The 21,550-nt window shown below is 59.3% G+C and overlaps 1 protein-coding gene and 1 pseudogene across 1 annotated transcript; one reads left to right on the top strand and one right to left on the bottom strand.

Moving 5' to 3' along the window:
* Window positions 1–569: 569 nt before the first annotated feature.
* On the bottom strand, window positions 570–6,505 carry ABHD16B (abhydrolase domain containing 16B). Its single transcript, XM_003317058.6, has one exon. The coding sequence runs from the start codon at window positions 2,282–2,284 to the stop codon at window positions 875–877; it is 1,410 nt and encodes a 469-aa protein (XP_003317106.2). The 5' UTR covers window positions 2,285–6,505; the 3' UTR covers window positions 570–874.
* On the top strand, window positions 2,283–21,283 carry LOC100611393 (uncharacterized; annotated as a pseudogene).
* The last annotated feature ends 267 nt before the right edge of the window (window positions 21,284–21,550 follow it).

Here is a 21,550-nt window from a genome sequence, read left to right as displayed (position 1 = left end):
CTTGCTCAACCCAACCAGGCCAGCCCAGGGACTAGGGACATGTAGGGACAATAGTCCCTGCTTCAGGCAGTTCAGGGCAGACCACAGAGATGTGACATTACAGACCATTGTGAGCAGAGCCTTGTCCCATTCTGTGTTGCATCCCTAAGCCAGGAACAAAGTCCAGCCCAGGCCTGGCTCCAGAGGACGCGCAGTAGTATCCTCTGGCCTGTGCAAGTGTATCTGTAGCCTCACATGCCACCATGTGAGTCTGCAATCTGTCTGTGAATGCCCTGGTGTAGAAGCCAGGAGTTTGGAGGTGGGAGGGAGCCCTACAGAATGATAGCCAGTGCGAACTCCTGGGAATGTCCAGCCACTAAGACCTGCCCACAGCCCTGCCATGCCAATGTCCTCCTTTTCACGGGAGCAGCTTGCACAGACTCTCAGCACACAGCTGGCATTGTGTTCCCAGGAGCCATCCTGTAACCCAGGCCAGGTGAAGGGCTCCTCCCTGGGACCCCACAGCCCCGTTCCCATCATCCTTTTGTGGTGATCAAGGCACCCATCACACAGTATTGCCATAAACCGGGTCAGGTTAACCTTTCATTCCCTTAGGAGCTGGGTGGGGGCAGCCAAAAGTATTTGTAGGAGGAAGAGAGAAAGGAGGGGACAGAGCAAGGAAGAATGGGAGGACGGTCAGAACGCCCCTGTGAAGGAAGGAGAGCACCAAGTCCCCGTGTTCTGCCTACTGTCCCCCAGACAGCAGATCAGGAGCACCCCGCGCCCCGCCCCCCACCCCCGTCGGCGCCGGCCCCCTGCAATGGTTGGGGGTATGGGAAGGTGAACCAAGAAGGCCAGGAGTTCAAGTGCGTGATCCCCCACTGGGGCATATAGGTTACAGCCGCCAGGGCAACTGAAACTCCTCAGGCTCCAGAGGGCTGAAGTGAGTCGCCTCCACGTTCTTGAGGTGCTTCCGAGCCAGGAACAGTGCGAGGCGCCGGCGCCGCCGCGAGCTCAGGCCCTGGCCCACCAGCCATGGGAAGGCGGGTCCGTGTAGCCCCAGGGCCTCCTCGCCCTCCAGCTCCTCTTCGCAGCGTGCACGGTAGGAGCGCAGCAGCGCCAGGCACCAGTCCTCGTCCACGCGGTAGCGTGCATAGAAGGCGGCCTCCTGCGCCAAGCTGCCAGCGCGCAGCCAGCGGGTGACGATGGCGCGGCCCTCTCGCGCCATCACGACGGGGTAGCGGTGCTCCAGCAGGCGCAGCAGCAGCTCATTGCCCCGGTTGCCCTCCACGTCGCCAGGTGACAGGGGGCGCAGGCGGCCCGAAGTGCTGACCACGTCATCCTGCGTGCGTCGAAGCAGCAGCACCGGCCCCGGGTAGCAGCACAGCTGCTCGGCCACGTTGAGGTTGAAGTGCTCGCGCACGGTGCGCACCACCAGCCCCTTCCAACTGTGGGGCATGACCTTCAGCGCCAGCGGCACAAGGTCGTCGAAGGTGGCGTCCAGCACCAGTGCACCCAGCTCCGGGTAGGTCATGGTGGCCCAGGTGGCCGTGAAGCCGCCAACAGACCAGCCGTAGACCACCAGGTGCGCGGGCGGGAAGTGCAGGCGGTGCAGTGCGTACTTGACCACCACGTCCATGGCGTTGGCGTCGTGCTGAGGGAAGGGCACGCCAGTGCTGCTGCCGAAGCCGGGGTGGTTCCAGCCCAGCACGGAGTAGCCGGCCTCGAGCGGTGCAGACAGACAGCCCATCTCGTAGAAGCCCGCGTTGCCTTCGCAGCAGATGACGAGGCGCAGCCCGTGCCCGTGGCTGCCCGGGTGCTGGCGGCGGTCCATGAACATAGTGTCGATCTCGTTGCCGTCACAGGCCACCAGCTTGGCGCGCCGGCCGTGGTAGCGCTCCACGAGGCGCTCTTGGCCCTGCTGCAGCAGCGGCAGAAGCGCGCACGTCATCAGGGACACGGAGCCGGGGTACACGAGCCAGCGGCCCAGCGAGTGGGCCAGCGCGTAGCTAGCAAGCTGGCCGGGCAGCTCGCGGAGCTGCTGCAAGAGGCACTGCGCCTGGCTGCGCGCCCCACGTGGAGGCCGCCCCAGCGCATCCCCGCCCAGCGTCTCGTCCCGCAGCAACCACACGCCCGCCGCGGCTGCCGCGCAGGTCAGCGCCCGGTGGCTGCTGCTCCGGCCCACGGCGCGCACGTCATCCCAGCGGAAGGCCACGGGCCAGCCGCGGAATGTGTAGGTGTAGCTGGCGGTCAGGTAGATCTTGAACACGTGCACCAGCGCCTTCACGAAGCAGATGACGCACATGAGCGGTGGCCCCAACGCCCAGCCGCTGGGCCGGGATCGCCGCGAGAGGCACAGGGCAGTCTTAGGGGATACCGGCTCCCGGACAGGCCCTGATGGCCTTTGTGACCTGGCCTTCCAGGGCCAAGGGAAGGCTGCATCCTGTTGCTAGGTGATGGGTGCACAAAGGGTTCCCAGAGATGATGAACCCAAGGTTCTGCCCGTCCCCCGCCTTCGCCAAGACCCCACCAGCTAAACGCTCCCAGGCCCAGCTTTCCCACCCATGATTTCAGCAGCTACTGTCTCCCTCTTTCTTCCTTATTTATTTATTAAATTGAGATGGGGTCTCTCTATGCTGCCCAGGCTGGTCTTGAACCCCTGGGCTCAAGCGATCCTCCCGCCTCCACCTCCCACAGTGTTGGGATTACAGGTGTGAGTCCCTGCACCCCGCCTCCACCTCCCACAGTGTTGGGATTACAGGTGTGAGTCCCTGCACCCTGCCTCCACCTCCCACAGTGTTGGGATTACAGGTGTGAGTCCCTGCACCCCGCCTCCCTCTTCCTTAAATTTAAGATGGACAGCCCCAGAGGCCAAAAAGGGACAGCAAGGCCTCCTCCGCCTGTACCAGGCTTGCTGTGGGTCCGGCCCCCATCCCTTCAGGGTCTGCTGGTTTAAACCTCATCTCCCCAGGATGGCCGGGGTCAGAGACAGGGCTGCTGCTGCACCAAAAAGGCGGTATTTGCTCTCGGCCCGGCCCCTCCTCTCCACACCTTCCTTCTTCCGTGCTGACCAGAAACAAGCCCTCTCCTTTTCTGGATCCTCTTTTCACTGGCTGCCAGCAACAGCAGTGACCTTCTCGGGCGGGTCCTGCCTGGCTGGGGTTCCTCTTTCTCACTCCTGGGTCGAGCCCCCACTCCCAGGCTGCGCCTCCCTCTTTTCTGGAGAGGTATGGTGGGTTCCCCTTTTTCTCCTGCCCTGGAAAGGGCCAGCCCACCTGAGGGCAGGGTCGGAAGCCGCCCGCCAGGGGGAGCCCCAGGGAAGGGGGCAGCTCCGGGAACTCAACAGCAACCCAGACCAGAAACAAACATGCTACAATCAGGGAGTTTGGCAAATCCAGCCAGAGCCTCTGAGCCCAGGTACCAGGCCCGCCTGGGACCCCAGCCTTCTGGGGAAGGGGTAGTTTCAGGCTGAAGCACCCCCTCTCTGCTCTCCTGCTCAGCGTCTGGGTTAGAGGCACTGCCTGACCCAAACAGGCCCCACCCCTAGATGGGGGAGTCAGCTGCTGCCTTTAGGGGTTGGGGGACAGAAGACAGGGTCCAATTAACAAAGGGAGCAATTTGGGGGGCTATTACCCCCATTCTAGGTTGCCAGATAAAATGCAGAATAATATGCCAGTTAAATTGGAATTACAAATAAACAAATACTTTTTGGGTATAAGTATGTTCCAACTACTGCTTGAGACATTATTTTAAAATTGTTTATCTGAAATTCAAATTTAACTGGATATCCTGTTTTTTCTGTTTGTTTGTTTGTTTGTTTGTTTTTGAGACGGAGTCTCACTCTTGTCACCCAGGCTGGAGTGCAATGATGCAATCTCAGCTCACTGCAACCTCTGCCTCCTGGGTGTTCAAGCAATTCTCCTGCCTCAGCCTCCCAAGTAGCTGGGATTACAGGTGCCCGCCACCATGCCCGGCTAACTTTTTGTACTTTTAGTAGAGATGGGGTTTCACCATGTTGGTCAGGCTGGCCTCTAACTCCTGACCTCAGGTGGATCACCCGCCTCGGCCTCCCAAAGTGCTGGGATTACAGGCAGGAGCCACCGCACCCGGTCTAGATATACCCTGTTTTTAAATTTGTTTTTGTTTTGCTAAATCTGGCAGTCCTACCCCCAGGCACACACACAGTTGAGATCCAAATTTTCCTGGTTATCCAGCTTTGATCTCCGATTGGCTACTGGGCTCATTGGTCAAGGCCTGAGGACAAAGAGGGTGTCTCAGGGTCCACTGGTGCACCTGTCACACCATCCTTTCCACTGGGTCCTGGGCAGCAACAGGAGCCCTGCCCCAGGAGGAAACACACAGGGTACTGCCCCTGCGGCCAAGGGATGGGCAAGGCTTCCCCTGGGGATTGGTGGTTCTGGTCCTGCTCAAGTGTCCACCCCTGACCCTGTGGGGAAAGGAGCCTGGTGGATAGGGGTGGGGATGGAAACTTCTGCAGAGGGTGGGAGATGATTCCTTTCCCAGGAGCCTCTTTCATAAACTCAGCGGCTGCCTACTCTAGGCAGGTTGGGGCTGTGGGCCCAAAGGCTACCGGCCCATTTTGTGTGAGACCACAGGAGTGAACCCAGCAGCAGAGCCGAAGTTCTGACAGGGGGTGTCCCTGCCACCTCAGTTCAGATCCTGGCAGCGGCAGGAGTCCTGGAGGACTGTCCACGCAGGATGTTGGATGCACTAAACCTTATTTTGATTCCCCTAAGCAGATCCTGCTTGGAGGAGCCTCGTCCTCCTGGGGGCAGTCTCCCAGCTTGATCTGCTCTGGGACTTGTTTGGAAATGCAGGCTTTTCTTTAGCCAGGCCCACCTGCCCTTAGCTTCCCCCACAACAACCCACCCACACACACACACAGAGCAGGAAGTTCTTGAGAGGAGGAGGGGAGAGCCTGGGACCGGATTCTGAGGGGCAGAGGTCAGCGGGCTGGAGCCGCTGGCCCCCAGGGGTTCCATGCCTCATCCTGTGTCTGGCCCAGCCCCTGACCCCACCAGCCCACGGGAGTCCAAGTGCCCCAGAACCCCCGGCTCTGTTGAGACAGGAAAGCATGTGACAGGAAGGGAGCTGTCCCCTCTCCAGAAGAGCCCCCAGACGACCAGCTGCAGCAGCCATGACCTCTTGTGCCTCCACCGCCATCAGCTCAGGGAAGTGTCCACGAGGTGGAGGTGGGGGCTGTGTCCCTGCTGATCTGTTTGTGGAGGCAACCCCCATCTCCACCCCGGTGCCCTCCAGGCCGACATCTGAGCATGCACCCCACCCCCACAGGGCCTGCCAGTCTCTGAGCCCTCCACCCCTTGGTTCCCACCCTCCTGCATTGGGCCCTCCTGCACTGGGGCAGGACTCTCCCCCTGGCCAGTCCTGCCAACCCTCCTGCACTGGGGCAGGGGTCTCCCCCTGGCCAGTCCTGCCAACCCTCCTGCACTGGGGCAGGACTCTCCCCCTGGCCAGTTCTGCCAACCCTCCTGCACTGGGGCAGGGCTCTCCCCCTGGCCAGTTCTGCCAACCCTCCTGCACTGAACCCTCCCTGGAGGCCCTTGATTTATGCCAGTGGAGCCTGCAGAGCCAACCTTGGAGAAGGAAGGAGAGGAGAGAGAGAAAACCAGTCCCAGAGGCCGGAGGGGCAGGAACCAGGATCAGAGCCCCTGGCAGAGGGCATCCATCAGGGAGTGAGCCGACCCCAGCAGCCCTGGACTCAGGGAGCAGTGCCCAGGCCTTGGGAAAACTGAGGCTACCCTGGTGGGTGCGGGAGCTGAGTCTGCACAAACGCCTCTGCTCAGGAAATGGGGTGCAGGGAAGGTGGGGGTGGCTTGGAGCCCAAGGACAGGAGGGGATGCTTCCTGGAGGACGCAGGGTCAGGAGAAGGGGCGGAAATGGCCAAGACAGCTGCTGAACATCTGGAGTCACAGAGAATTAATTGCTCAGAGCCCTCAAGGACGGTGGGGTTGGTGGGGGAGTGGCGTACACTGGAGCCCTCTCTGTCCTGGCTCCCTGCAGGGCCTGTGCTCTGGGCCTCTCTCCTGCCCGGGATGAAGGACACCAGTGAGCAGCCCTCCCCAGAGTACCCCCCAACACCCATCCCAGTACACACCCCTGGGGGCCATGCTATGTATATGTGGAGGGCTCACCGTCCTCCCTGCCTACAAGCACTGCCACTGCAGCCTCCGGCCCCCCCACACTGGCATTTGGCTCCTCCCCAGGCCTGTTCCCCGTCTCCTGTGGGAATGAGCCAGGGTCTCTCCAGAATCCTTGACACAGTGCCCTGCATTGTCAGGGGAGGGAGTGGGGACAGCTCCCCACATCAAGGTAAAGTCTGGGTTGGGGTCAAGAGTCCTGCAGGGGCCAGGCCTGGTGGGTCGAGCCTACAGTTCCAACCACTTGGGTGACTGAAGCGGGAGGATTGCTTCAGGCCAGGAGTTCAAGGCTGCAGTCAGCTATGATCGCACTGCTGTACTAAAAAAAAAAAAAAAAAAAAAAAGTCCTGCTGGCCTGTGTGATGTAGGCTGAATTCTTCTGGGGCGGTCTGCACCATTTCTGCAGACTCCAGGGCAGAAATGGTAGATCGTCCCCTGGGCCCCATACACACACTTTGAAGGGTATGTTCGAGGCCCAGGCTCACCCCGGCTTGGAAGACCCTAGAGCAGGGTCCTTTCTCTCACTGCAATAACCAGTTTTTGATATAAGTGCTCATTTTTGTTATTCGAAATGTAACATTCTCATCATACGCAGTGACGCAGGGATATAAGGCGATTAACCATTCTTTCCACACTCCTCGTAGACATCCAGAGTTGCTAGTCGGGACCGTGTCTTTCTCACCTTCCATTTGCCTACAAACATATACGTACAGAGAGTCTTATCTCGGGGTCTTCTGTCACTGGCTCGTACAGAAACAGACCTGGTGTTCATGTCACTCTGCAGCAGGCTTGCTCTTCTCCGAGGTGTGTCCTGAGCGCCACTGCAGTCTCGCAGCACAGGCCTGCAAATGCCCCCAGGGTTCCTGCCCTGGCACCACTGTGTCCACTTCTGCTGTCGGACACACAGGCTCCAGACCTCTCCCCACTGCAGACACAGGGCATCGCGCACTTTTGTTCAAGGACCCTGGCCTCTAGGGGCTTTTCTTTTCTTCTTTTCTTTTCTTTTTTTTTTTTGAGATGGAGTCTCGCTCTGTCGCCCAGGCTGGAGTGTAGTGGCACGTTCTCAGCTCACTGCAAGCTCCGCCTCCCGAGTTCACGCCATTCTCCTGCCTCAGCCTCCCAAGTAGCTGGGACTACAGGCGCCCGCCACCACGCCCGGCTGATTTTTTGTATTTTTAGTACAGACGGGGTTTCACCGTGTTAGCCAGGATGGTCTCGAGCTCCTGACCTCGTGATCTGCCCACCTTGGCCTCCCAAAGTGTTGGTATTACAGGCGAGAGCCACCGCGCCCGGCCCCAAGGGGGTATTCTTAAAGCCAAGAGCTTTGCCCCAGTTGCTTTTCCACAGGTTGTGGTTGTGTCGCCTGCCAGTCTTTGAGGGAGCTTCTCCGCAGGCTCTTCTGCCACGCCGGCGGCTCCGTGCTTTTCTCTGTATTTTTATTGGTCCCTCTGTGTTGTATATTCAGCAAATACCGATCCCGGCCTCTGACCAGGCCGGCACCAGCAGCCATTCCGCCCCGTGAGGCGATCCGCTCCGGCTTTTCACGCGTTGCCCCTCGGAGACCCTCACCTGGGGGGGCGCGTGGTGACCAGATGGAAACCACGGCCTGGATCTCGGACAGTCAGCCCTGGGTGTGGGTGAGGAGGGGAGAGGACGCTGGGCCTGGACTGGGGGACAAATGGAAAGGGTGGGGGTCCCTTGGCTCTTGGCCCAAGAGCCGGTTTGGTGCTTCCTGGCCCCTGCATTTGGCCTCTCCAGCCTGCATCCCAGGTGGACCAGGGGCCCAGCCCAGAGGGCCTAGGATGTATTTCCCCACAGGAGTCTCTCGTGAGGATTCCGACTCCACCAGGGGCGCCAAGTCCGCGGGAGGCCACAGAGGTTGCCCCTTTTTCCTGGCTCCCCCAAGTCGTGGAACCATCGAAAATCCCTCAGGGCGACGGCGACGGCCCGTGTGCCCCTGCGCCTTCTCCCCTCCCCGTCTCCACCGCACCTGCAGCTCGGGTGGTGGGTGGTGGGGACGGGCGGCAAGCAGGCACAGGCCAGCGGAGTGGTCAGAAGGACTGGAGACCCAGCCCTCCCTCCCTGCGCCCAAAGACCGAGGGAGGCGCACCCAGCTTGTGTCAGCAGGGGTGGGGTGGTCGCTGGCAGCCAAGTCAAGGTCCTGGTGGGGACCCCGGCGAGCTGGATGCGCAGCCCACCCCCAGCCCTTCCTTCCTGGGGTGCGTGGCTCCCAGCTGCCGGGTGGGTGGGCTGAAAGCCGGCATCTGCTAGGGTCCGGGCGTCTGTGCTGTGAGCTCAGGGACCGGGGCTCCTTCAAGGCCCTAGATCTGGGGGAGCCTCCAGCCCTGCAGCTGGGCTGGGCGGCGGTCCCTGGATGCCTGAGAGTAGAGGAGGAGGGGAGGGGAGGGGAGAGGAGAGCCAGTCCGGGACAGGATGGACAGACTTCGGGCATGCAAGGTCACCGTGAACCTGGGTTCTGGCTGGCAGGAGAGGAGGAAGCTTCGTCCGGGGTCCCCACTGCCCTGCGGCCACAGCTCGGGGAGGAAGCTTCGTCCGGGGCCCCCACTGCCCTGTGGCCACAGCTGGATGGGGGAAGCTTCATCCAGGGTCTCCGCTGCCCTGTGGCCACAGCTGGGGGGAGGGCACAGTTCTTGGGCTGCGCCTCCCCGCACTTCCCTAGCTGGGTCTGAGTGGATCTAGGTTGCAGCCCTGGCGGCTCCTTCTAAATCACTTGTGCAGATTAAAAACGGCAACTGTCCCAGAGCTGACCCCAGGGGACCCTGAAAGCTGCCCCCCGCCCCCCAGGCACTCTCTGTTCTCAGCGTCTGCTGGACTCTGGGGCGGCTGCTTCTAGGTCCCCGCCCCCAATACCTCCACCCAGGCCGTCCCTGGGGAGCTGGCGCCAGGTCAAGCCCACCACAGCCCGGAGGCCTGGACAGGGAGCCCCTTCTCCTTTATGGCCCCTCCCCTCCCGCCCCCCTTCCAGTTAGAAAGTGGGGAGGAAGGAAGAGAGGAAAGGAGTAAGAAAGAGAGGCTGTCCCGAGGGGTCCCGCAGGGGTGCCCCCACCACAGTTCCTGTCGCTTCTCTGACTGGGACTGACTCCGTGGCCAGGCCACCGAAACCCACAGGCACCAAGCAGAGACGCACGTACCCCTAAAGGTGGCCCCTGCCTCAAGACAGGATCTGGGGGCCAGGAAGGTACCTGGGCCTTTGCCCTGAGCCAACCCAGGAAGGCAGTGGGACGGGCAGCATAGGAGCAGAGGAGGGGCTCTGCCAGGGCCTCCATTACCGCCTTGTGTCTCCCGTCCCAGCCCTGGGATCCGTGCTAATCACGGGGGCTGCCCACCCCTGCTGCTTTGAAGCTGCCCTGAGGGGAGGGGGGGCCAGCTGCCAGGGGTGCGTGTGCCCGCCCAGCCCCTCCAGCTGCGTGGGAGCCTGGACTGACCACAGGGCGGCCAGCAGCCTTTGAAGTACTGGGGTGCGGCCACAGGAAGTGGGCAGCAGCCCACCCAGGCCCTAAGCCCCACCTCCCCAGGGTAAGCGCCTGGTCCACCAACTGGGCTGGGAGCCCAGCCTGCAGCGTCCCCTCTGCACCCCAGGTGTGCCTGGGCTGGGGACTGCAGCCTCTCCCCCAACCCCTAGACCCAACCCCAGCCCCTGTTTAGCCCAGGCTCCTTCAGGGCGGCAGTGGGGCCAGGAACTGGGCCCTCTCCCTCAGCTAAAAATAGCAGGCCTCAGGCTTTGTGGAAAGCCCCTGGGGCGGAGGAGGAAGGAGCAGGCCAGGAGCTGGGGCTGCAAGGAGGGAGGCCTTGCAGGAAGTGCCCTGGTGCCCAGGCCGCCCCAGCAAAGGCTCCTGGTCAGCCGCTCAGCCCCCTGGAAAGTCCCAGGCAGTGCTGACCTGAGTGGAGGGTGAGGGTGGCTGACCTGAGTGGAGACGGGGAGCAGGAGGGTGAGGGTGGCTCACCTGAGAGGAGGCTGGGACCAGGAGGGTGAGGGTGACTCACCTGAGAGGAGACAGGGACCAGGAGGGTGAGGGTGGCTGACCTGAGTGGAGGGTGAGGGTGGCTGACCTGAGAGGAGGCCGGGACCAGGAGGGTGAGGGTGGCTGACCTGAGTGGAGGGTGAGGGTGGCTGACCTGAGAGGAGGCCGGGACCAGGAGGGTGAGGGTGGCTCACCTGAGTGGAGGCCGGGACCAGGAGGGTGAGGTTGGATGACCTGAGTGGAGACGGGGACCAGGAGGGTGAGGGTGGATGACCTGAGAGGAGACGGGGAGCAGGAGGGTGAGGGTGGCTGACCTGAGAGGAGGCTGGGACCAGGAGGGTGAAGGCGGCTGGAGCCCATCACATTCCAGGTGGGCTTCCCCTTCCACCAGCTGATGTCCTTCTGGGCCTGGGTGGTCTCCCACCATGGATACCAGGAGGGCAGGATGAAGGCAGTTCTCCCTGCCTCAGTCATTCTCTGCATCTGGTGATGACCTGATCTCCCCACCCTCCCCACCTTCCCCCTTTACCATCCTTAACAGGAATCATTCATTCGGCGGACGTGTGTCATGGGGCTGCTGGGCTGGACGAAGCACTGGCCGGTCCCATCCTTGCCCTCAGGGTATTTGCTGTGAGCAAGTAGGGATTTAACCCAAAGAGGGGTTTTATTTTATTTTATTTTTATTATTTATTTATTTATTTGAGACGGAATCTCGCTCTGTTGCCCAGACTGGTGTGCAGTGGCACCATCTCGGCTCACTGCAAGCTCCGCCTCCCGGTTTCAAGCCATTCTCCTGCCTCAGCCTCCCAAGTAGCTGGGATTACAGGCGCCCGCCACCACGCCCGGGTAATTTTTGTATGTTTAGTAGACACGGGGTTTCACCATGTTGGCCAGGCTGGTCTCAAACTCCTGACCTCAGGTGATCCACCCACCTCGGCCTCCAAAAGTGCTGGGATTACAGGCATGAGCCACTGAGCCTGGCCTATTTTATGTTTTAATTTTATTTATTTATTTATTTTGAGACAGAGTTTGTTCTGTTGCCCAGGCTGGAGTGCAGTGGCGCGATCTCCGCTCACTGCAACCTCTGCCTCCTGGGTTCAAGCAGTCCTCCTGCTTCAGCCTCCCGAGTAGCTGAGATTACAGACTCGTGCCACCAACTCCTGACCTCAGGTGATTCTCCCACCTCAGCCTCCCAAAGTGTTGGGATTACAGCCATGAGCCAATATGCCTGGCCTAATTTTTGTATTTTTGGTAGAGATGGGGTTTCACCATGTTGGCCATGGTTGCCCAGGCTGGTCTCAAACTCCTGACGTCAGGTGATCCACCCACCTTGGCCTCCCAAAGTGCTGGGATTACAAGTGTGAGCCACCACACCCAGCCTAATTTTTGTATTTTTAGTAAAGATGGGGTTTCACCATGTTGGTCAGGCTAGTCTCGAACTCCTGACCTCAGGTGATCTGCCCACCTCAGCCTCCCAAAGTGCTGGGATTATAGGCATGAGTCACTGCGCCCGGCCAAGAAGGGTTTTGCAGGAAGCAAACACCAGCAGCTGCCATCCTGGAGGGGAGGTGGATCAGGAGCTGAGACCAGAGAGATGGGTAGGAATTCACCCTGTGAATTAGGCTGTGGAGTTGGGGCTGACCCTGGGAGAGGCCCTAGTGCTGAAGGAATAAGAACAGAGGCCAGAGTGGCTGGGACCTTAGGGACCAGGAGGAATGAGGCTAGGGATGGGGAGTGGGGAGATGGGTAGGGCTTTGCAAACTGGTGCAAGGAGTTGGAAAGGAAGCCAATTTTTTTTTTTTTTTTTTTTTTTTTTTTGAGACGGAGTCTCCCTCTGTCACCAGGCTGGAGTGCAGGGGCGCCATCTCGGCTCACTGCAACCTCTGTCTCCCTCGTTTAAGTGCTTCTCCTGCCTCAGCCTCCTGAGTGGCTGGGAATACAGGCGTGTGCCACCACGCCCGGGTAATTTTTGTATTTTTTTTTTTGTGATGTAGTCTCGCCCTGTCACCCAGGCTGGAATGCAGTGGCGCGATCTCGGCTTACCACAACCTCCACCTCCAGGGTTCAAATGATTCTCCTGCCTCAGCCTCCCCAGTAGCTAGGATTACAGGCACACGCCACCACACCCAGCTAATTTTTATATCTTTAGTAGAGACGGGATTTCAGCATGTTGGTCAGGCTGGTCTTGAACTCCTGACCTTGTGATCCGCCCACCTTGGCCTCCCAAAGTTCTGAGATTACAGGTGTGAGCTACCGTGCCCGGCCTAATTTTCGTATTTTTAGTAGAGATGGGGTTTCACCATGTTGGCCAGGCTGGTCTCAATCTCTTGACCTCGTGATCCGCCCACCTCAGCCTCCCAAAGTGCTGGGATTACAGGCATGCGCCACCGCGCCCGGCTGAAAGGAAGCCACTTCTAAGAAGCTCCTGAAAATTTATCAGCTAAACATTTCTCAGCTCCTGTCTGCATGTCAGCGAGGTAATGGGTGGTAAATGCTGGTGGGAAGGCTGGAGAGCAGGGAATAGCTTAACATACAAACCATCCAGAGACTAAGTCCGGAGTGCTTGGGAAAGGCCACGGCGTGCAGCGGGTGGGGACTGAGTGGATAGACGTCTCCGTTTGCCAGGTGTGGACTCCCCAGGACCAGGTGCAGCAGAGCGTCCAGACATGGGTTTTGGGTGGCCCCCATCTTCCTGGCTTGATTTTCCCTACAATGGGCAGTGGTTTAGGTGCTGACAAGGCTGAAGTTCTCAGAAGGGTGCCACAAAAGGAGGGACATTTGAAGACTTCCCACATTTTCGAGAGAGTGACTAAGAGTGGACCACAAAATCTGAACTGGATAAGAAGGAAGCCAAAGAAAGGGGAAGGCCGCCTGTTTTGGAGAAAGGAGGGTTGTCCTGGAGCGAAGCGCTTGGTGAGGTGTGACAGCCAGGGAGGGGGGCAGTTGCACCACAGAGGGGGAAACTGCAAGTAGTCATTTCAGAGTGCGTGGGTTTTGGTGACAGCTGGCTCCAAGGTGTGAGTGAGCATGGGTGCCTGAAGTAGGGGGAAGTGGAGGGGCCACATGACATCTCCCCAGGTGAGTTCAGTTTCAAGGAGGGCTGAAGCAGGCGTCTCCAGCCTGTGTGAAGTCTTCCCCATTACGACCATCCACCCACGGCTGCATCACTGCTGACGGCCACAGTCGCTGCCACCTCATTTACCGCAGTCACCGTTGGCATCTTCTGCGGTGCCTCCAGCCCATCGTCACCTCCCCATTGGCATCACCAGGACCCACCATCCTGGCACCGCTGCCATCCACCCATTCACCCAGTGGGTGAGTGTCTGTTCAGAAGATCCTCCAGGCGAGCAGTCGTGTTGAGCTCTGGTCACTGCAGCAAGCAGCACAGGCAAGGTCCTTGCTCTTAGGGATGCAGTCATGGGGTGACCAAAACATATAAAGAGATTCAGGCCGGGCGCGGTGGCTCACACCTGTAATCCCAGCACTTCGGGAGGCCGAGGTGGGCGGATCACAAGGTCAGGAGTTTGAGACCAGTCTGCCCAATATAGTGAAACCCCCATCTCTACTAAAAATACAAAAAATTAGCCGGGCGTGGTGACAAGCGCCTGTAATCCCAGCTACTCGGGAGGCTGAGGCAGGAGCATTGCTTGAACCCGGGAGGAGGAGGTTGCAGTGAGCCGAGATCGCACCACTGCACTCCAGCCTGGGCGACAGAGAGAGACTCTGTCTCAAAGAAAAAAAAAAAAGAGATTCAGAAAAGGAGACGTAGCGTGACTCAGCATCCCGCGCCCAGGTATTTACCCAAAAGAGATGAAACACGTCCGCAGGAAGACTCGCCTCAAACCTTTGTAGCAGCAGCGTTCGCAAAGCTGAGAAAACCAAGTATCCATCAGCTGGCGAGTGGATAAGCGAACAGTGGCTCATCCCTACGGTGGGAAGACAAGGCCGCCGTTACAGGGTGAATCCCAAAAACAGGATGCTAAGTGAGAGAAGCCACACACAAAAGACCACGTGCTTAGGGCCTCCTTTACGTGAAATCCTAGCAAAGGCCAAACTATCCTTGCAGAAAGCAGATGCATGGTTGGTTGGTGGGGCAGGGGACCTTGCGGCAGTGGAGGTGGTTTCCTGCTTTCCCTTTGTCCAGGCTCTTCAAGTAGGATGCTTAAAATTGGTAAATATCGTTGTATGTAAAATTATGCTTCAATAAAACTCAATTTTTATTTTTATTTTATTTATTTTTATTTTTATTTTTATTTTTGAGACGGAGTCTTGCTCTGCCGCCCAGGCTGGAGTGCAGTGTCGTGATCTCGGCTCACTGCAGGCTCCGCCTCCCAGGTTCACGCCATTCTCCTGCCTCAGCCTCCCGAGTAGCTGGGACTACAGGCACCCGCCACCACGCTCGGCTAATTTTTTGTATTTTTAGTAGAGACGGGGTTTCACTGTGTTAGCCAGGATGGTCTCGATCTCCTGACCTCGTGATCCGCCCGCCTCGGCCTCCCAAAGTGCTGGGATTACAGGCGTGAGCCACTGCGCCCGGCAAAACTCAATTTTTAAAAACATGTAAAGATTTTGAGTCGAACCGCAAAAAACACAAAGGGAGAGGTGGTGGAGGAAGGAGACAGCGTCCCTGGCAGAGGTGTCGTCTGGAGCGCCTCACTTCGGGGCAAGCATTCCTGTTGTTTGGATGCGGGGAGCAGAAATCCTGGGTCAAATGGTGACTGTGCCCACGATCCCCTCTGGTAATTTTAACTCCTAGGGAAACAGAGGCAAATTGACACTCAAGGTCTGTGTTGAGGTCATTCTTTTTTTTTTTTTTTTTTTTGAGACGGAGCCTTGCTCTGCCACCCAGGCTGGAATGCAGTGGTGTGATCTCGGCTCACTGCAAGCTCCGCCTCCCGGGTTCAAGCAATTCTCCTGCCTCAGTCTCCTGAGTAGCTGGGATTACAGGTGTGCGGCACCACACCGGCTAATTTTTTTTTTGTATTTATAGTTGAGACGGGGGTTTCACCATGTTGGGCAGGCTGGTCTCGAACTCCTGACCTCAGGTGATCCACCCGCCTCGGCCTCCCGAAGTGCGAGAATTAAGGTGTGAGCCGCCGCGCCCGGCCTTTGGTCATTCGTTTGAAAGGCTGCTTTTAGACGACATTTAGCATCATTTGCTGCTCAGGTGATTGGGACAGACTCTGGCAGAAGCGCTCACAGATGACCAGCCAGCTGGCGTGTTGGGCATGAAGCTGCAGCCAGGAGATCATGTGGGAGCAGGGGTGGAACCCTCCAGGCCTCCCAGACCGGCAGGGTCTCCTGGGTCCTGGCTGAACTGGTGAGGTGAGCGCGGGAGGTCTTTCTCCTTCTAGTGCCTTCAGGCCCCTCCAGGGTCCCTCATCTTCCAGGGCAGTGAGCAGAGGTCGGGTTCTACTGCTGCTCAGCCCCCAGGAGGTGGGGTCCCCATGGCTGTCACCCCATCGACTGTCCCTGGGCTTCCTGTCCTGGGCCTGGGAGGGCCAGGGCCAGCCTGAGGCCTCTCCCGCAGGTGGCGACCCCAAGATTTGCAGAGCTGAGGACAAACCCAAGCCTGCCGGCGCCTCCCACACACGTGGGGCCCCTGGGGGCGGGGGCGGCCATTCCACTCCGGCCATGACAGGCCTCATCCGCCAACACCTCCAGCCCCCACTGGAGGTGACCTGGACTGTCTGTGGACACTGCTGGCCGAGGGTGGAACTGGTGAGCCCCAGGCCCCAGTGACCCTTTCCCCTGTGGCCTTGCCTGGGGCTGGGAACCTCCGGACTGGGCGTCCTGTGTCCCGCCGAGAGGATGTCCTGTCCCCTCCCCTGCCCTCCACATTCCTCTAGGAGCTGCCCTGGGCCTCCTGGGGTGGAGGTGGGGTGTGAGGTGGAAGCTAGCCCCTGCCCCTCACCCTGGCACCTGAGCCCCAATTCTCCCAGCCCCCAGCTCCCTCCTCTCGCTGGATCGGGAGGCAGTGGCCCCAGCCAGCACCTGGGGTTTTTTTCCAGGACTGACTCCAATTCCCTCAGCGGGGGTCAGGGGGCAGTTGCTCCACGGAACAAAGGCTGGGGGAGGAGAGGGGAAGTGGGGAGCAGGGAAAGGAAGGGGCCGGGCTGAGCACATTCTGAGGTCAGCTCTCCGCTGTCTCCCCTGCAGCCGTCCTCTCCTGGGGCTTCCTGCCCTGAGAGTGTGGGGGCGAGCATGGGGGAAAGGGGAGGCCACAAGCCCGCCCTTCACAAGCCCGCCCTTTGGTGGGAAGGGTGTGGAGACCCCTGGAGACCCCTGGAGCTTGTCCGTCCACTTCAGGGGGATTCAGGGACATTGGGCTGGTGCTGGGGGAAGGGGCAGAGCAGGCAGCATGGGCAGCTCCACCCCCAAGCTTCCCCCACCTCGGCCTCCGGGTGTGACCGGAGGGTCCGACCCTCCCCACAAGCCCCACAGCTGGTGGTCTCTGGGCATCTGTGCCTGTGTGTGTCCATGAAGGGGTGGGGCTCGCCTTCAGGGTGTTTGAGTCTCCAGGCATCTGGTGAGGTCTGCCCACAGCCTCCACACACATCTGCCCTTGTGTCCTGAGGGTCCTTGAGTCTCACACACTCCTCAGCTGTCCCTAGGCAGTGTGTGTGTGTGTGTGTGTCTCTATGTATGTCAGTGTGTGTCTGTGTGTGTCAGTGTCTGTGTGTCTCTGTGTGTCAGTGTGTGTCTGTGTGTGTCAGTGTCTGTGTGTGTTAGTGTCTGTGTGTGTCAGTGTCTGTGTGTGTGTCAGTGTGTGTGTCTGTGTGTCTCTGCATGTGTGTGTCAGTGTTTGTGTTAGTGTCTGTGTGTGTCAGTGTCTGTGTGTCTCTCTGCGTGTGTGTCTCTGTGTTAGTGTCTATGTGTGTGTCTGTGTGTGTCAGTGTCTGTGTGTGTCTCTGTGTGTGTGTCAGTGTCTGTGTGTGTCTCTGCGTGTGTGTGTGTGTGTCAGTGTTTGTGTGTGTGTGTCTCTGTGTGTGTGTGACAGAGTGAGCCTGGGTGTACCCCCAGGTGTGTTTTTGAGTTTGTGTCTCAGGCTTGTGTCTGAATCTTGGAGTATCTGTGTGGCCTCTGAGTGTGACTATATTTGCAGAGTGGAATGAATGATGTTTCTCCTCTAAGGTCAAGAATGACCAGCACCCCCAACCCCCCCAGCTAGAAAGCCTGAACCCTGGGAGGGGTGGGGGCGGGATGGCAGCTGCAGCTCCTCCCTCCTCCCCACTCCCTGCAGGGCTGGGTCCACCTTTGGCTCCGGCTGCTAAACCAAGTTAAAAATAGCCCGGGGCCTCTGGAAGTGAAGGGGTGGGATGGAGGGAGGAGAGCAGGAGGCATCCTGGCTGTCCAGCCAAGGGCGGGTTCCCCAGGTCCCGAGCCAGTGCTCCCCGGCCCGCCGGCCCGGCTCCAGCAGGGTGAGCCCCCACATCCGCAGCCCCACCTGCGCGGCTGTGGGACACCCCCACCCCACATGGCTCCTCCAGGCTCTTCCAAGAAAGGCAGAGCGGGCCCCGGGGCGTCAGCCTGGCTGCCCTGCTCTGAGCCCAGCCCCACCCGCACCTCCCTCAGGGGCTGCTCTCTCCTGCCGCCTCCTCTGCGTTCCCTCCACGAAGGGTTGGGGCCATGACCCGGCAGTCTCTCCCTGGCTTTCAGCCCAGTCCGCCCTGCGACTTCCCTGGAGGGAGCAAGGTCATCTTAGGGGCCCAGATGGGACAGGGCAGGAGGAAGGCAGGGGCCTCAGGGAATCAATGCTCCTCCCTCTGGAGGGGTCAGGGGAGGGTTTCTGCTTGTGTGTTTAACTCTTTTTTTTTGTTTTTTGAGACACGTCTCACTCTGTCGCCCAGGCTGGAGTGCAGTGGCACAATCTCAGCTCACTGCAACCTCCACCTTCTGGGTTCAAGCAATTCTCCTGCCTCAGCCTCCCAAGTAGCTGGGACTACAGATGTGCGCCACCACGCCCGGCTAATTTTTGTATTTTTAGTAGAGACAGAGTTTCACCATGTTGGTCAGGCTGGTCTTGAACTCCTGACCTTGTGATCCGCCCACCTCTGCCTCCCAAAGTGCTGGGATTACAGGTGTGAGCCACCGCGCCAGGCCTGTGTGTGAAACTTTTTTTTTTTTTTTTTTTTGAGACGGAGTCTCGCTCTGTTGCCCAGGCTGGAGTGCAGTGGCGCGATCTCGTCTCACTGCAAGCTCTGCCTCCTGGGTTTATGCCATTCTCCTGCCTCAGCCTCCCCAGTAGCTGGGACTACAAGCGCCCGCCACCATGCCCGGCTAATTTTTTTATATTTTGGTAGAGACGGGGTTTCACCGTGTTAGCCAGAATGGTTTTGGTCTCCTGACCCTGGTGATCCACCCACCTCGGCCTCGCAAAGTGCTGGGATTACAGGCGTGAGCCACCGCGCCTGGCTTGTGTGCGAAACTTTTTATTGAAGTTTCACATACAGGCAGAAAAGCATCACAGAAGTATCACATACATGCAGAAAAGCATACTCATCCTAAGTATGTGGCTTCCTGAATTCCCATAGACTGAATGCCTCTTGTCACCAGCACCTGGATCAAGAAAACAGGACATTGCCAAACCCAGGTGGCCCCTAAGGCACTGCTGGCCAATGCCCCAGAGGCCATCATTCATGGACTCCGTCCACCTGCACTGGTCCTGCCTGTTCCCAAACCTAATCCGTGCTGGGCACCAGCTCTGCCTGTGCTTCTGGCCTCTGCTTCCCGTTGTCTGACGCAGGGGCCATGGTGGAAGCCAGGTGGTGCCTGGCGTTGAAGGTGGCTCCTCCTGGCTACAGTCACTGTCCCCTGGATGACAGGCCACACCCAGCACTGATGGGCATTTGGGTTTCCCAGGTTGGGGCTATTATGAAAAGGGTCGTTTGGAACATTCTTGCTTGTTTTTGGTGAACCCAAGTATAGATTCCCACTGGACATATCCCTCGGAGTGGAACTGCCCGTGAACTGGCTGCAAATTCCTCTGAGCCTCCGCTGGGGGAGCCAGGCACACTATCCCGGAGGATGCTGGCATCTGCTGTGATTTCAGGGAGTTCACACCCCACCCTGGGCCTGAGCCCTGGACCCACACGCTACTGGGTCCAGCCTTTGCAGTCTGCTTGTCTCTGGTGGGGCAGGGCCTTGGACTGGGGTCCCCCAGGAGGGATGGGCAGTGCATGTGTGCCCTCCACCAGGCTGGGCACACCCAGAGGAGGCGCCCATCCTGGAGGCCCACACCCACCCTTCCTTCCTCAGGAAAACCTGTGGTCTGATAAGGCCTCCAGTCTCTGGTTTTCAAAACCACCCCGGCACCAGGACCCCCCAAGGGAGGAGGGGCCAGAGCCCGCCCAGCCTGTGGCAGTGGGGGCTACAGAACCCAACTCTTGGTGGTGTCCACCAGCCCCTGAGCAGCAGGGCCTCCCGCAAGGCTCCGAAAGAAGAGGGGAGCTCTGAGCACCCTGGGTCTGGGGGCCATGAGGCAGGGGCGGCCAACTCAGGTGGAATGGCCGCTCCTTCCTGCAGCCCCACCCCTGGGCAGGGCACCCCCTCACCCAGGCCTTGGCCAAGTCCCCAGTCCCCCTCCAGTCCCTCATCCTAGGTTTTCCCTTTGATGCTCCCTGATTCTGTACCATGATGGTCCCTCAGGGGCGGGGGGCCCAGATGAGAAGCCCTCCCAATTTTTGCTCACCACCCACGTATCTGCCCAGCTCCCAGGACCAGGCAACCCCCTTTCCTCCAACCCAGCCATCTTGCAGGGTCCTTTAGCCCCCAGGGTTCCCAGAAGCAGCCAGCGATAAACCTGAGCCCAAATCCCAACAGAAAGGAAGTACCCACAGGGCATCCAAGACGTGCGAGCGCAGCCCACAGCCAGGGAGCGGCCCTCGGCGCCTGCCCCACCGTCCACCTTGCAGTTGCCGACCCACTTAGGGTAACAACGCCCACGAGAAAGGCAGTGTTTCTGCAGCTTTGCTCCATGAGGTGGGTTCCCTGGTGCAGCCTGGTGCTCAGAGCAGCGGGAGACTCGCCCCGCCCCACAGCGGGTGGTAACTCCAGTTCTAGCCAGGACAGATCCAGAGCCCTCAGGACTCAGGGGCACACACAAGCCACACAGGTGGGGCTGCAGATGTGGGGCTCACCGTGCTGGAGCCAGGCTGGTTGGCACTGGCATGGGACCCGGGGAATCAGCCCTCGGCTGGGCAGCCAGGATGCCTCCTGCTCTCTTTCCTCCATCCCACCCCTTCCACTTCCAGAGGCCCCAGGATATTTTTAAGGGGAAGGGGAAGGATAGAGAGAAAGTGTAGGCAGGGCTGGGGTCTGGGCCTGTGGGATCCTCAGGCAGGAGGGGAGGGCTATATCATGATGGCCTGGAGCTGGGGCTGGAGGTGAGTCTTCCCGGATGCTGGGAATCACCAGGCGGGCAGGAGGGCTGTTCCAGGCTGAGGGAAGGGCAGGTGCAAAGCCCAGAGTGGGGAAGACACTGGGCAGCAGTGTGGGTGGTGCAGCCGGACTGGTGGGAGAGACGGAGGCTGCGGCCGAGCGGGCCACGAACAGCGGCTCAGCCGGCCACCTCTCTCAACAGAAGCAGGTTGTGCAGGCCTGGCATTCATGTTTCATGAGGCGTGCACAGGTACAGATCAGAGGTGGAGCCAAGGCCATCCGAGCAGGTGGATGGGCAGCAAGGAGAGAGAGGTGGTGTTCTGCTTTTTTTTGTTTTTTGGAGACAGGGTCTTGCTCTGTCACCCAGGCTGGAGTGCAATGGCGCAATCTCACCTCACTGCAACCTCAACCACCTGGGCTCAAGTGATCCTCCCACCTCAGCCTCCCAAGAAGCTGGGACCACAGGCATGTGCCACCACACCCAGCTAATTTTTATATTTTTTGTAAAGACCGGGACTTACCATCTTGCCCAGGCTTGTCTAGAACTCCTGTGCTCAACCTCCCAAAGTGCTGGGATTACGGGCGTTCGTTCTATTTTCAATTCGGGTGTTTTCTTCTCCCATCGGACTGTGCTAATCTGAAAGGGACCCCAGAGTCCGAGCTGTGTGGGATATCTAGGGAGGGAATATCACCTGCTTGGGGGTGGAGGCTTTAGCCAGAACTGTGCAGGAGAAGAATGGGCTAGTCTTACCTGACTGGAGCTGCAGGTCACTTTGTTCCATTTTGATGGGGACCCAGAAGCCCAGAGCACAGATTCTGCCGTCCCAAACCCCAGCCAAGGTAGGGAGAGAGCCCTGGGTCAAGCTATAATCTGGACTGGGTGCTACGTCTCCATCCTCCGGAAGCAGCTTGTGGAAGCCCCACTTGGGGCCTAGGTGTCCTAAGGATGGGGCTCTGCCCTGGCCCCTGCACAAGGGACCTCTGAAACCCCAAACAGGGAAGAGGAAGCAGTGCTCTGAGGTCCCCTCA

Source organism: Pan troglodytes, chromosome 21, assembly GCF_028858775.2.
Source record: "Pan troglodytes isolate AG18354 chromosome 21, NHGRI_mPanTro3-v2.0_pri, whole genome shotgun sequence".
NCBI classification, from domain to species: domain Eukaryota; kingdom Metazoa; phylum Chordata; class Mammalia; order Primates; family Hominidae; genus Pan; species Pan troglodytes.
This window is presented reverse-complemented; position numbering and strand designations above follow the sequence as displayed.